Genomic DNA, 15,045 nt, shown 5'->3' on the forward strand with positions numbered 1-15,045 from the left:
AAATTCAGAGCTAAAGACCAAAGAAAAGTTGCATTTATTGAATGCTTCACTTCCTGCAGTGACAGCTCTATTCCATAAAAGCATGTTTAAGTTGACCCAGTTCCTTTTCTCTAGCATGTTTAACACTACCTCAACTTCAATTTCTCCCTGCCAACCTTTTACTCAGACTTCTGGAAAATAAACAGAAGCATTCCAAATGGTCAAAGCAGCACCCAGTTACTTCAACCTCATTTTAATTCCTTCTCCCAACCACACCTGCTCAACTGCTTTGTGTTCCTGAAACTTATACAGCACACCAAAAGATCTGGACTTCATTGGTCTAAATATTAGCAACTAGTTCATAACCTGGTTAGTTGTCTACATTTGCAACATCAGATTTAATGCATACCCCCACGAGATACCAAACCTGTAAATTGTTAAATACAGTACATCCAGTTTCTGGCTTATGTATTGTCAAAAGAGGTACTGGTAGTTAAAAGAAACAGCTACAAAAAAGTGTCTTCAAAATTGAGAATGGTCCTCTCTATAAAGTCACTGTAAAGAGTACATTTTTGATACAGAACATAATTTTTAATCTTTTTTTAAAGTTTTATATCTCACCTGTACCAGGTATTTTTGGCTTCCGTACATTACATACTGAGGAGCGAGACTGTAGATCATGTAACTTGTATGAAGAACTATCAACAGAAGTATCATGCAGAGAAACAAGAGTGCTTGAGGTCGAGTTTTCCCTCGTCTGATTTTATAAAGCTAAAACCAGAAAACATACAGATATTAAAATAATGACTTTTTTTTTCCTAAAGACATTTTAAATCCTCTTTAATTCAAGTAACAGCTTTAATTCTACCACAGAAGTGGGATGTTGCTAAAAGTATCCTCTGGCAATTTAATTCTAAGGAGTCAAAGTAGGTTTTCAGGTGTATTAACCTGAATTTCAAAGCACAGCTATTTGATCAATTGAGTTGTTTGCATTAATGACCCAGAACACTTATAAAACAGCAGTCAGAAGCAAGATTTAAATTGTGTTGCCCGTCACTGATAAACTGTGCCTTGGTTTGTCAAAGATCGTGTCCTTCGGTCAAGGTGAGCCGTCATGTGTCATTACACCTCTAATCAGATATAGAATCCCTTGTTGTTACCCTGTAGGTATCACTGTCCTGTAATCCCCAAAGGCTCAACCTAAGTACCATATTAGAGTTAGGAAGCTGGCAACTGAGGAGTAAAAGATGGAAAATTGAAACAAACAGCCAGCCTCACAACTCACTGGAAGGACTTGGTGTCACTGTTCACAATTTTGGGGTGTCGCCACATGGAAGGGTGACAGAATTAAAGAGAAAGTAGTCACAAAAACAGGGAAATATTGAACCAAGCATCACAGGCATGAGTGGCACACTTGAACATAATGCTGCTTTTTCATACACAGTAATGTATTTCCATCATATTTAGATATGGCACATGACCACTGTACTATTTTATCTCTTATCAAGCTAGATCAACTTGCTTGCCACCTAAGAAGCATTGAAGCACTACTGGCTGCATGCATATTTCAGATTTTGACCATAAAATTCACTAGTAGTTTCAGTATACCAGAAGCACATGACTAACTTAAGTCAGAAGCCAAACTGCCACTGATTAAACACTTGAAACAGTCAGCTGACTGTATTGCCTATCAAATTAAAGTGACAGTTTTGGCCTGATAACATAGCAAAAAGGAAAACCTTTCCAAAGCAGTGAAAATTGTACAATAGGCTTTTGACATTCATTAGACATACAGACAATTTTATCTGCAATATAGGGCATTTAAAAAGTAGGTACATCAATAATATTAAATATGTTCAATATCACATATTTATTAAACATCTTACTGAGTACTATGAAATAAACTCTGAAGTCATATTTACCCTTATCCAGAAGAACCATATACCCATATTTCGAATCCCTGCCATTGAAGTGAAGATAAAGTACATAACAATAGTTGTAATAAGAATATAATCGAGTGGAAAAACCTAAAACAAGAACACAAGCAGTTAAAAAGACAAGAAAACATTCAAACTAGAACAAGCTCTTCCCCCACTTAAAAGCTAATGAAGTACTTACACTACTTATGGTACTTATAGTATCTGAGGTAGTAAAAGTCCTTCCATTTAAGAGTTTTACATAGCTGGCTCCAAATATAGTTAATATAGCTTGCTCCTAATACAACTTTAACAATTAGTTTGGGGAAACAATGGAGCACTTCCCTTAATTGAAAACTAACTTCCATTTTGAAGCGTTGTACGTTTTTACAGAAAGAAATATGTAATGCCATTTTGAGAATACATTTTAAAGAAAACCCACAGTGGCAATAGTCATTTTAGGATTGTATAGGCACTCTATTCGTGAATATTTCTGAACATATTTGCATACAAATCTTGCATTTTATATTTACGTTAATAATGGCTTGAAATACTTACTTTTCTCAGTAAACTGCAAACTTATTTGCTCAATAGTTTTAGATACCATGGGGAAGCAACACATTGTACCAACCCATCATACCACATGAATATGAAAAGACATCAACTATGGGAGAGTAAAGCACTAGCTTATGTTAAAGCTTTCCATTTTCTTCACTTGCCTATGACTGCTTTCCATGTTTGTGTGGGGCTTTCATGCCTTTCAGGCTTACTGAAGTTAGGATGTTTGTTCTTATGCAGGGTTTGTTTCAACAACTAAAGCATTACCGTAATATACCTAACAGCACAGAATGTACTATCTTTTTAAAGGAGCAATAAGTACATTGCAAGTGAAAAGGTGCATCACTTAACTAGGCTAAACAATCAAGTACACAAACAAGAGTGTAGGCAGGGCACTGCAGAAAGTAGCTTTTATTTTACGCGTGATAATTAGGAGTGACTTCATTGTTCATTGGCACTATGTTCTCATTCAACGAAAGTTTCAGGCACTACCTTCCTCCATAATAGTCTTCAATCCACCCAAGATTTCCATATCAGTATCGAATAACCAAAAGACTGTTCATAAGGAAGTTGTCTTGCTTTTACAGAACACACATTTAGATAGTTTTGTTTTAAGAATTACTTTGGGAGAAGTGTATTTTATACCTTCTGACAGCTAACCAGAAAACAGAGGACCATCCTTACATACATGTATCACCTTTTTTTTACTTACTGTTTGAAGAACAGGTAACAGCATATTCAATGGATTGGTCAGATTAGTTCCTAAAATTATAAATCCTGAGTCGAAGCCAGCTGAATGGAGAGCTTTGTCCAAACTGCAGTAATTAAGAAAAACAGGGTAAGTACTATGGCTCTCCTAGAGCTGTGTCTCCAGTTTAATTTAAAAGGGCAGCTCAAAAAAGCTGAGGTGAGCCTAAAGACTGACAGCTTTATCATATCTATATAGACACAGTCTTTTTTTACCACGCTCATTGCACTGGTCCTGTGAAAAGGTATATTGATTTCTGCATCTCCGTGGCATTTTAGGTTTCTCTTAATTTGGGTCATAGAGCTCATTTGCCCAGTGTGAAAAATTAAAAAAGCCAACATTTGAAACCTCCAGTTAGTGTCAATCTTGATTGAGATCCACCAGATTTGCAGCTGTCAATATAGTTTTCAATGTCATGGAGTAATTACAGCGTAACACACATCATAACGGATTATACATGTCATTTACTGCAGGAATTTAAGCACCTGTTACCCAGTCCAAGTACCACCTACCACGCATTAAGATTCACTCAAGCAGAGTACTTCTGCAGTCTGAATTAAATTTCCTTAATATATATGCTTAATTTCATTGCTAATCCATGACTGTTTACAGCAGCATACAGTCAAGCTGAACCATGTCCTTTCTTGAATAATGTTTCAGCACATTTTGCTCAGTTTCAATATACGCTACTATAACAAGAAATGCAGCTCTAGTTACAGAAACATAGCATAGGAAAGTGGGCTAACTCTTGAAGCAAACCACAGAGCAAAAGTGGTTAAAAAAAATGCTGAAATGTACTTACTTTGACAAGAACAGAGAGACAGTGAAGAGCAGTGCCACAATGATGAAGAATACTCCCCACACAATCTAGAAGTAAAAATTTATTACAATTTAACTGAAAGTACTGGCAGCTGACACAAGGAGCAAAGACTTGTCTAAGTTTCAATAAAGGACTAATGATCTCAGACCACCTCAGAGCCCTTGAAATGACTTTTCCTGTAAATACTCTAGAGAAGTGGTAACAAGATGTTTACTCTGCTAAACAGCATTTATGTCAAGCATTTAAAAGGTTCATCATAAGTACCACCTCTCTGCCTGGTAGATAGACGAAGGGCAGAATCAAACATTAAAGTATATCACATGCTACAGTGCAAAACCGAATTCTAATCATAAGTAAGTGTCATTAAGAACACAGGTGAGATATTTTAGTAAAGGAACACAGCATTTAGCAGAAGGCACAACCCATACCTGCTATATCAAATAGAAAACCTATGGGCTTAACTAAGGGGAAATTAAAATTTGTTCCCCTTGGTCACCAGATCTTTTTGTTCACCTTCCAACAGGAGGCAACTTATGCACAGCTTCCAAGGAACATCTCATCCTTCCCAAGTGCAAGCTCCCTTCTGTAGCACTACTCAAAAACACTCAGTGACCAAATCACTTGGAGGGAGGAAAGTAAAACTCAAGTAAGCAAGCAAAAGTATCAGGTCCACTTTTTCCTTGCATCTGCCTCATAAGTCCTTTCATCAGCACTGAGTATTTAAAAGCAATTTTCAAGGTTAAAGTTTCAGAAATTATTAAATTAAAAACACTTTGACTCAAAAGTTACACCAACTAGAAACTTAACTTTGAAGTAATGTGAAGACTTGAGAATAAACTAAGAAAAAAGTGCCCATAAACACGAAGGTAGCAAGAAAAACACTCAAACATGAAGAAAACCTAGGTAAGTGCTACTTAAGTATGATTATTCTAAAACACTATCTATCCACAGTTGATTAAAATGGGAAGAGATTACTATGACCATATCAACCACCAGATAAAGATCTTTTCTGGAGAAGATACTAGAAGAGCTTCCATGCTCCTTCTGCTGCACTAGACCAGTCACTTGTCCCACAAACCTCCTCTGGAGCACACACCTTCAGCAAAAATGTGAAACCAAAAAAGTACAGCAGTTGCAGTTATTTAGTCAGCAGCTCATAAGCATAGCTAAGTACAGCTAAAAATTTAAGAACCACTATAATTAAATTGGATACTGCTATTGGTTTTAAAAGCAGCAACAGCAGGCTCTTTTTGTAAGCTTTTACAGACTACTATGGAACCGCCTGAAGTACAAAATAAGAACAAAGTTTTTTGGCTAAGCCAAAGCAGCATATGAAATTCTAAACTGAATTAACCAAGAGTAAAAGAAGATTTATCACACCAGCAATATCAGCAGTTAAGTGTAGATTTTTCAGGTTTTAAGGGCCAGATTAAAAGAAGCAAACAGCTTAAGAGCTAGATGATTTAGTCTCTGAATATAGTCAAAGCACAAAAACTTCAAGTTTGTAGTAAATAGGAAGAATTCAGGCAGCCCGGCAGTAAGTTTTGAGAACTGAAAGTAATATTCTGTTATCTGTAAATTCTATTTCACTCATTCCTTTCTTAGTTTTGTCTTTAGAGGAAGAAGTCGCTTTCTTTCAGAGGTGGTTCCATTTCTTTCAGGTCTTCCATGAGTGGTCTGAATCAGGCAGATTCAGAGAAATAAAGGTTGTTCCTTAAGTTATTAATTACAACAGAGGAAAATACATTCTGAAGATAACCTGCCATGTGCAAACTCAGTTTTGCAAACTGCAAAAAATATTAGAATATTGCCTATAAAACAATGCAAATTATTTAGGCTTTATGGGGTATAGATTTAGAGATTAATATCAAGGTTAGTTTTAACTTGCACATTTCCACATAAGATTTTACCTCTCCACAGCAAACTCCTAGGTATTGGCTGTACAGGAAACAGAAGTCTAAAAACAACTAAGACCAAGTCTGAAGCAAGCATTACTTCATTAATTTCTGCCAACTGTGGCCAGTAGACAAGCAGCCATATCTGCTCTGGAATATGTCTGTCTTCTGAAGTGAGGCATGGCACTTTCAGCAGTAAGTAAGCGGTTGAAAAAGTACTCCTTGTCTCATTTTTACCTCAACTCCTGTCCCACAGAATACAAGATTGAGAAGACTAATATTAATGACCTTCACTGTACCGTAGCTCATTCTGTATTTCCACAATACTAGTAAGACTACTGAAACAGATCATTTGCAATTAACATCAACCTACATTTACAAAGTTTCAGAGCATCAGTTGACTTAAACCTTTTACAGAAAGGATCCTTGTGTTCTTACCTAGATTCTCCTCATACATAACTGAAGTGATTGCAGGCCAACAGACACTTCATTTCTAGTCTATTAACCAGCATTTGGCCAACGATTAAGAAAATACCAATGCTGAGACCAGTAGTGGAGCTTGCAGCTCTCAGTCTGGCTAAGTCTTATCAAGTGGTATCAACCTGACTTAGATTAAAAGCATGCCTCCAATTGCATACCATCTAGTATTTCTTTGGGTAAGGGGAAGAAGTACTTCCTTTCCTTTCGCCTCCCCATACAACAAAGATAGGGTGGAAAAACATAACATGTGCTATACAGTCACTATTGCCTTTTACTCATCACCTAGAGCAAAGGACAAATCTGTCATCCACAATCTTATCAGGACACTACTATACTGTTTTTTACTAGCTTTAAACCAACTAGAACATCTCCAAAAATCCCAGATATACTTAGCCATGAAAACTCAAAAAATAATTTTGCTTTGTATCATAGTTTAAGAGAGAAGGAATCCAGGACCCGGAGAATATGAGTAGAAAGCATTCACCCTCCTCCTGATGAGGAATACTGGCAAACTGGTACCAACGGACAAGTAGAAAGCTGAGGTACTGAACTCAGCTTCAGTCTTCACTGGCAACTGTTCTTCCTGCACTTCTTAAGTGGATGGAGCATGAGGCAAGGCCTGAGGAATAGCTGATATTGTTGCCGAGCCACTCTCTATATTTGAAAAGTAATGGCAGCTGTGGGAAGTCCTTGGTGGCTAGAAAAAGGACAACATTAGGCTCATTGATAAAAAGGGCAGAAAGGAGGGCCCTGGGAACTACTGACCTGTCAGCCTCATCCCTGTACCAGGGAAGACAATGCAACAAACCCTCCCAGAAGCTATGCTAAGGCACATGAAAGACATCCAGCCAGCATGGCCAACCAAGGGCAAGCCCTGCCTGATCAACCCAGCAATCTTCAGTGATAGTCACAGATGGGAATTCACAAAGATTTGGTTTATCAGCAATTTAGAATTTATGATGGTAAGACTGCAAAATTCATATTAACGATTATTAATTGATTAACAAAGCAATTAAAATATACAATATGTTATAATCAAACTAATCAGCTACTTAATGACATACAAAAACAAGACCACCCACTCCTCTTTACTACAGTATATATGCAAGCACAGAGAAAGAGATACGTAAGCACACAAAGACGTATCAATACTTAAGCATAAGAGAAGTACAGGTCACAAAGTGAGAGGCTAGCCTGAAAATTTCACTCCTAAGATTAGTAAGAACACTCACAACACACCAGTGTCCCTGACAGGTGATGGTTCGCTCTCAAGGGGGAAAAGACTTTGTGTAAGCCCTTTTTATTAGCTGTCTTAGCAAATGAGTTCCCACATTACACATGAAATGTCCCATCTCATGGGGAAATCCACAAGAGCTTCAAAGGACCTTCTTTGTAATCGCATACTTATATGGTTTTGAGATTGACTTCCATCAGACATTTGAATATTCATTTTCATGTTTTAATATTCACTTTGGCTGCACTTGGAAGATGTCATACCAGTGGAACTTCACACTAGTTGTACCAGACCTCCTCACCTGGGCCATCGTCCAGGTATCAGGTGTCCAGGGGGGCATGACTGATGGTCGGTCTTTCTCAGGCTATGACAAGGCCTCCATCCAGGCACATAGGACCCCAGGAACGCTGAGAGATTGCCCAAATGCTCTGGATCGCTGTGTTGTAACAATGGGTATTCTTTCCCCATGTGTCTGGTCAAGATGACTAGTTATCAGCCCCCTTCTTCAGACAATTAGGGAGATTCTTACCAATCATCAGCTTCAGGTAGGCCAAGGGGCTATCTTGGTGCCCTGGATTACTGCCTCTACACAATATGAATTCTTCCTACAAGGGCTGTGATCCACTGCATCCACTAATAGCCCAAGTAAAGGAAAGAAGCCCCAAGTTCATCAAAAAGGCTATGCAAAGCAGCACAGAGTGGTCTGTGAGGCTAGTGGGGTGGAAAGAAATTCCACCACTACAATGACAGAGTGACAATGACAGACAAGAGAAGAGCTACAGCTGTCATCAATTTGGAGTTCTGTAAGTCTTTTGACACAGTCGCTCTCGACATCCTTCTCTCTAAATTAGAGACAGGAATTTAAGGGGTGGACTGTTTGGCGGATGAAGACCTGGTTGGATGTTGAAATCCAGAGAGTAGTGGTCAATGACTCAATGTTCAGATGGAGACTGATGACAAGTGGTGTACCCTCATGGATATGTATTAGGACCAGTACTGTTTAATATCTTCATCAATGAGACAAACAGTGGGATAGACTGCACCCTCAGCAAGTCAGTAGATGACACCAAGCTGAGTGGTATCAACACAGACTAGGGGATGAATGGAATGAGAGCAGCCCTGCCAAGAAGGACTTCGGGTACTGGTGGATCAAAAACCAGACACGAGCCAGCAAAGCACTTGAGTCACCATCTCTGAAAGTATTTAATAGGCACGTAGATGTGACACTTAGTCACATGGTTTAGTGGTGGACCTGGCAGTTAGGTTTACAGTTGTACTTTATGATCTTAAAGGTCTTTTCCAACCTAAGCAATTCTGTGACACTGTAATGTGTGTTTGCAGCCCAGAAGGCTGGCCTTGTCCTGGGCTACACGAAAAGAAGCATGGACAGCAGGTCGAGGAAGGAGATTCTGCCCCTCTGTTCCAAGGAGACCCTACTTTGAGTACTGCATCCAGTTCTGGAGCCCTCAGTATAGGAAAGACGTGGAACTGTTTGAGCAAGTCCAGAGGAGGGTCACAAAAAATTAGAGACATGGAACCCCTCTCCAATGAAGACAACTTCAGAGAGTTGGGGTTGTTCAGCCTGGAGAACAGAAGGCTCTGGGAAGACCTTACCGCAGCCTTTAGTACTTAAGAGGGGATCACAAGAAAGACAGGGACAAACTTTTTAGCAGGGCCTGTTGAAATCGGACAAGCAGTAGTGATTTTAAACTAGAAGAGATAAGGAAGACAATGAAGAAATTGTTTACAACAAGGGTAGTGCAACACTTCAACAGGTTGCCTGGAGAGGTGGCAGAAACCCTCTTCCTGAAAACAGTCAAGGTGAGATTGGATGGGGCTCTGAGCAGCCTAATCTAGTTGAAGGTGTCCCTGCCCATGGCAAGGGTGTTGGACTAGATGAACTTTAAGGGTCCCTTCCCTTTTCTTCATTCAGCTTCAGAGCAAAGGACAGCACTTAATCAAAACCTTTTGTTCTCATAGCAGGGCTATTAATCAACTGATGCTGAAAAGCTTTTAGTACCAGAACAGGTGAAAACAAAAAGCCTGGGCTTCAGCCAAACAGCAATTTAGTAAGGTCATTAAAAAAAAAAAGCCACATTATTCTATATTAAGAGAAGCCTAACTTCCAATGCAAGGCAATCATATTTCCTACTCCCTAGTCCTTTTGAAAGTATGACCTCAACACAACCTTACTTCAGGCTATTTTACCTCCTCCACATCAGTTTGAACTGCTCCATTGCCAGCCCACTTCCTCATATCCCTCAGCAATAAACCAGAGAGTCCATACCCAGCTGTACTTGATTATTTGCTACAGAAGAGGTTTCAGAGCTACTGCTGCACACTTAGGTCATGTACATCACCTCTCAGTGCCTGCTTGGGTCTTCTACTCTACAAACTGTTGTACAAGCTAGTACACCTGCAAGTAAACAGCAAAACAAACCCCCGTGAAACGTGTTTTTAAAGAAGAGTGCAGATATTACAAAAACAGTTAGCTGAAAAAATACCTAATAATATAATACATGCTGCTGCCTGAAATAAGTTCCTTTAGTACCTTAACAGAAAGCATCTCCATAAGCAATTAAAGAGATAGCCAAAGCAGATGACTAAGAACTAGTTTACTTAAATCTTAGTTTTACCCTTGAACATGTCTGATTAAAAGACATAATTAAGCAACAATCAGGACAAAAGCATCAATACAAGCATTTCTCAAAAGTAAAAATGGAAGCGCGTTACTTCTAGGTTACAGTGGGAAGTCGAATTGCACTTCAGTTTACTAACCCAGGACAACTAGCTTTGAAACATCCAATTGATGCTCTTCAGAGAGCAAAGTTTTGGTTTTGTTTCCACAAATCACATGCTTATAGACATTTAGCAGTAACAAAATAACAACCAAAAGCATAGCCAAACATCATGCAAAGACAGTATGATTACAGAACTCTGAATGTAGACACTAAGTTGAAAATGGAAAAGACCTCTAAGACTAAATGCTACTCCTGAAAACTTTATTCTGTTCTGTCAGTCCCAGTAAGAACCTGCAACTTTAATAAACCTGAGCATCCCAAACAAAGCAGAAAGGGCATACTTCATATCTAGTACTTGACAACAAATGGAATTTCTCTGCAAGTCTCAGAAGTGGCCACTTTCTTGAACAGTAATATACAAGCTGCACTAAAGATAGACATGTTGTAAAACAATAAGCAGAGCTCCAAAATACTTTCTGCACTTCTACATTGATCAGAAGTATTACCTATGGCTATTAAAAGATCTCCTCCTTTCCATGAAAGCCACCAACTGAATGACTGACAAGTTGCAGATGTGCAAAGACAACTCAAATGCTATTAAAGTAGAACAGCCCTGCAAAAGTTCAGATGTTAAGTGATGGACATGATCACCTTCACAGGGTGGCTCAAGGAAAAGTCAAAGTTTGTAACATGCTTCATGGCGCAACCCTATTCTAAGTGAAAATCTGTCAGGAAAAATTATCCACCTGCAACTCACCTTTAGTCTGCAGTTCTTAAGTCAACAATTTAAAGTGACTACCACAGTTACTGAGAGACTAAATATTCAAACTACAAGAAGAGACACCAGAATACCATCCCAACTGTAAGCGACAATCTGTTAGTAACTAATGATGTTGTATACTATAAGAACACAGTGAACTCTGAGTCCTACAGACAACTAATATGGCCAATGCATTTCTCAAATTTAAGGTTAATGTGAAAAGTTAAAGAAACTACAAGCCATTTTGAATCAAAGGAAGCGCTCAAACTGTTAAAGCAAATAGTTAGGGATATTCATCCTTTAAAGAAAGGGTCTAAGTTTAGATTTCTAATGTGTAATAAAAGAATGCCACTGGAAAATTTCACACTGAAACCTTTTGTCCAACCGCTATTTCTGCCCATTTCCACTGGTACTCAACATCAACAGCAGCAATGACAGCAGAGGAAATTTCTCATAGCCCCTTCTCTTGATTTTCAGAGCACAGCCTACAGATTAAAGTAACACTAACATTTCTTCCCACATCTAGCTGGCAAAAAATACTTTTTTTATTATACAAAATATTGTAATGCAATTCCATATAAGCACTGTTTTTTTAAAATCAGCTGTCTACTAATACCAAATATCAAAAAGAGACCGAGACCAAAGCTTCATCATGGTAAGAGTCTCCTTCGCTCTGTTAAATATGAAGACATAAGTTCCTGTAGCTAACTTACTACTGACAAGTAATAGCTTGGCAAAGTGCTCATGCCAAATGCAAACATTCTCATAAAGTATCTCTCACTCCTGCTGGCTACATGGAATTTAGATTAACCTAAGCTACCCAACAGCTATAGATTTCTTCCTTCTCTTCTTTCTATTTTCACTTGCCTGAGAAAAGATAAGATATTGACTATTTCTATGGCAGTGGCACTATAGTGGATCAGCTAAGACTTGTTCTTTTGCAATCTTAATCCTATTTTAGGCAAAGTAGGTTTTCCAAGCGATCAAACACAACTTGCTGTGGAGATAATATTGTGTAGCCCAACAGCAATGAAAAAAATAAGCAGTTGATACTCAGGATGGTAAATCTGACCTATGATTTATATGGGAAGAAGAAAGTTGGAAACTATTGCAATGTAAGTCTCAAAAATTGTTAAGTGTTACCTTTAGAGGTCGGATAGCTTCACAGAACTTTGTCCACCAGCTTTTCTCAATAGACTCTAGATGTCTCTCTCTTCTTCGAAGTGTCCTTAGTTTCTCTTCTAGTTGTTGTACTGTCCGTCGATCTCGTGATGACAGAGGCCGACCATCTCTGCACTGATGATGAAAAAATAGTGAAAGCTCAGGGAACACAATCAAGAAAATAGACTTGACGTGTAGTTCAATTTGAGTTACAACAATTCTGAAGAATTTGTAGTGGATAATTCACACTGTTCCTATGCATAGCAAGAGGATTAAGAGCAAAAGTCACCAGCTGCAAGAACGGGAATTCCTACTAGGTGGTAGAAAACACTCCACAACAAGGATGTTAAAAAATTAACATGGTGGGCAGTCTCCATAGCAATACAACAGCAAGATGTGACCTGAACTACCTGATCTAACCTGAAAGGGGTCCTTGCTTTTTGTAGAAGGCTGAACCTGATGACTTTCGGAGGTCCCTTTTAATCATATTCCATGACTAGGCCAATCTATTAAGCTTGGCACCTATATTTTCTTTGCAGCATTTCACTACAGACAGTCAGCTACGTTTCTTGTACTTGTAAGAACAAGATGACTTGCTGTTCCAAAAAGTAACCCTACAGAAATCCAAACAAGAGGCACCATGACCCCAAGAATTATCTGAGTATACCAGGTAAACATAGTCAAGCAATTAAAAATATACTTCAATTCTGAGCCTCTAAAAGCTGAGTAGAATCGCTGCGGTCTGTTCAAAATTGAGTATCACATTCTTAAATCTCTACAGGTGCTCGCAAACTCATACTTCAGTCTTCTGTAGTAAGTAATGGTCCATTTTCCAGGGGCTTCTCATTTTCCTATTTCTTTTGGAAATAAAAATGTCTTTGGACAAAACCAAAGCTTTACAACTTAGTAGGAGAGATTACTTTAGGTTTCATCATGCAACAATATTTCTGGAATACTGAAGGCACGCACACTGTGTAGAGCCAGCCAAGTAACAAGGGAAGACTGTTGAAACCGTTCCAACACAGCTGAGGTCTCCTACCACAGAGCACACAACAGCACAGATGGACCACCAGCATGAAAGTGATGTGCATTAATGCCCCTTTTCTTCCCCTCTGCTCAGAGCTGTAAAAACACTGGTCAAACCATTATCTGAAACTGGTTGGGAAAAGGGTAGGAGATTACCCCTAGCATTCTGTATTTCAAGGAGAAATCCTACCCTCCTTGTGCTCTTAAGTTGCTAAGAAGTGTCTTGCTTACATTAAGCACAACATTTCAGTGAGCTGCAAAGCCATCGTGGTTTACAAACCATGTTAACATCCTAGCGACGTTTAAGTTTCGGAACAGAGATTTCTACATGTAGACTTTTCACGAAGAAACTATTTGTAATGACAATGAACTGAGAAGCAAGAATATCTGGGGCTGTTATTTATTTATAGAGATGATTAATAGTTCCATGAATCTAACTCTTGACAGCTCCATATGGCAAGTATACAGCGTTGATGACTACATTGAGTAAGCATCAACAAATTGGATACTGTATCTGGTAGCATACTAGATGAGGTTAATATTCTTAATTTCTACAGAGCATGCCTTCCATATATCCAAGCAAGACTGGAAATTTGACTTCAATTCATTAACTAGACAGAAATAACTACTACTGCACAACTGATAAAGGAAACCTGATTGCTACCACAGAAATCATCACATTTGTTTCCAAATAACTGCAAGCTACTTACTACTTTTTTGACTTGTTATTCTTTCTGAAACAAAACCTCTACAACATGACCATTAACCAGTAAGCAAACAAGAAAAAAAAATAATTAATTAATTGAAAACAGTGAAAATCATACCTTTGATTTAATTCTTAATAAATGTTGTTCCACTTCTTCAATATCTTCAGTGTTCTCCAAACGTTCATAAGCTGCACTAGTAGTTCCCTTAATTAAGTTTAGGGGCAAGGCTGACATGCCATAAGCCTAAAATAAATAGGAAAAACATACTCAAATTTTCTGTCATACATATTCATCAGATCAGGCTGCTAAATATTGCAGCTATAAGGTATCACTGCTGGTCTTTCACCCCACCCTCTTTCAACCGACTCTAAGGCAAACAATTCTTATATCTTTTGGAGCAATAACGAACATGCTATGCAAATTCCAGCATCCTGCATTGCTCCAATGGTACTTAAGTATCTCACGATCAGTGAGACATGGCATGTGTTGAGACTTCATATAAGCTCAGCTCATTGGACTATCAAGCTAGTCCTTCGGTTCCTCTGTCAAATCATTTCGCTTCTCAAAACATTAACTCTTCCACATTAGATCATAATCAAAGCATTGTGTAATACAGGAATTCCTAGATACTAAGCAGCTTTAGAAGCTAAAGTATACATAATTTCTTCCTAGTCAGTGGCCTTCAACTCACCTTTAATTACATAGAAAATACCTGATTTACTAAAATAAAAAATTCTGTAGTAAGTCAAAGCAGAAGCTAGGTGAACATCTAAGGTCAGTTACATTCCAAGACTGCTTAGATATCCATTCACATTCATAATTTTTGTGGGCATTTACTCCTAGTCATAGCATTCAAAGTGTTCACCAGCTTCTACATCAACACTATGCCCAGATTTTTCCAATGCAAGGTCTGTAAGCTTTCCACTAACTTAAAAATAAACAGATATGAGGCATGGCAAACAACCAGAAAATGAGAGTATTTCCTCCCTGCTACCCTATGAGTCTTACAGATCTAGGCCA

At 38.4% G+C, this 15,045-nt stretch overlaps 1 protein-coding gene across 1 annotated transcript in view; it reads right to left on the minus strand.

Moving 5' to 3' along the window:
• Positions 1-15,045, minus strand: part of LMBRD1 (LMBR1 domain containing 1) — an 85,244-nt gene that overhangs the window by 26,876 nt on the left and 43,323 nt on the right. The window contains exons 8-13 of the mRNA XM_009564812.2: positions 14,143-14,268; positions 12,275-12,427; positions 4,004-4,068; positions 3,166-3,268; positions 1,902-2,006; positions 601-750 (exon numbers count right to left, since the gene is read on the minus strand). Coding sequence (XP_009563107.2) covers positions 601-750; positions 1,902-2,006; positions 3,166-3,268; positions 4,004-4,068; positions 12,275-12,427; positions 14,143-14,268 — 702 coding nt within the window. The remainder of the gene's footprint in view (positions 1-600; positions 751-1,901; positions 2,007-3,165; positions 3,269-4,003; positions 4,069-12,274; positions 12,428-14,142; positions 14,269-15,045) is intronic.

The sequence above is a fragment of the Cuculus canorus genome, chromosome 3 (assembly GCF_017976375.1).
Source record: "Cuculus canorus isolate bCucCan1 chromosome 3, bCucCan1.pri, whole genome shotgun sequence".
Classification (NCBI taxonomy): Eukaryota; Metazoa; Chordata; class Aves; order Cuculiformes; family Cuculidae; genus Cuculus; species Cuculus canorus.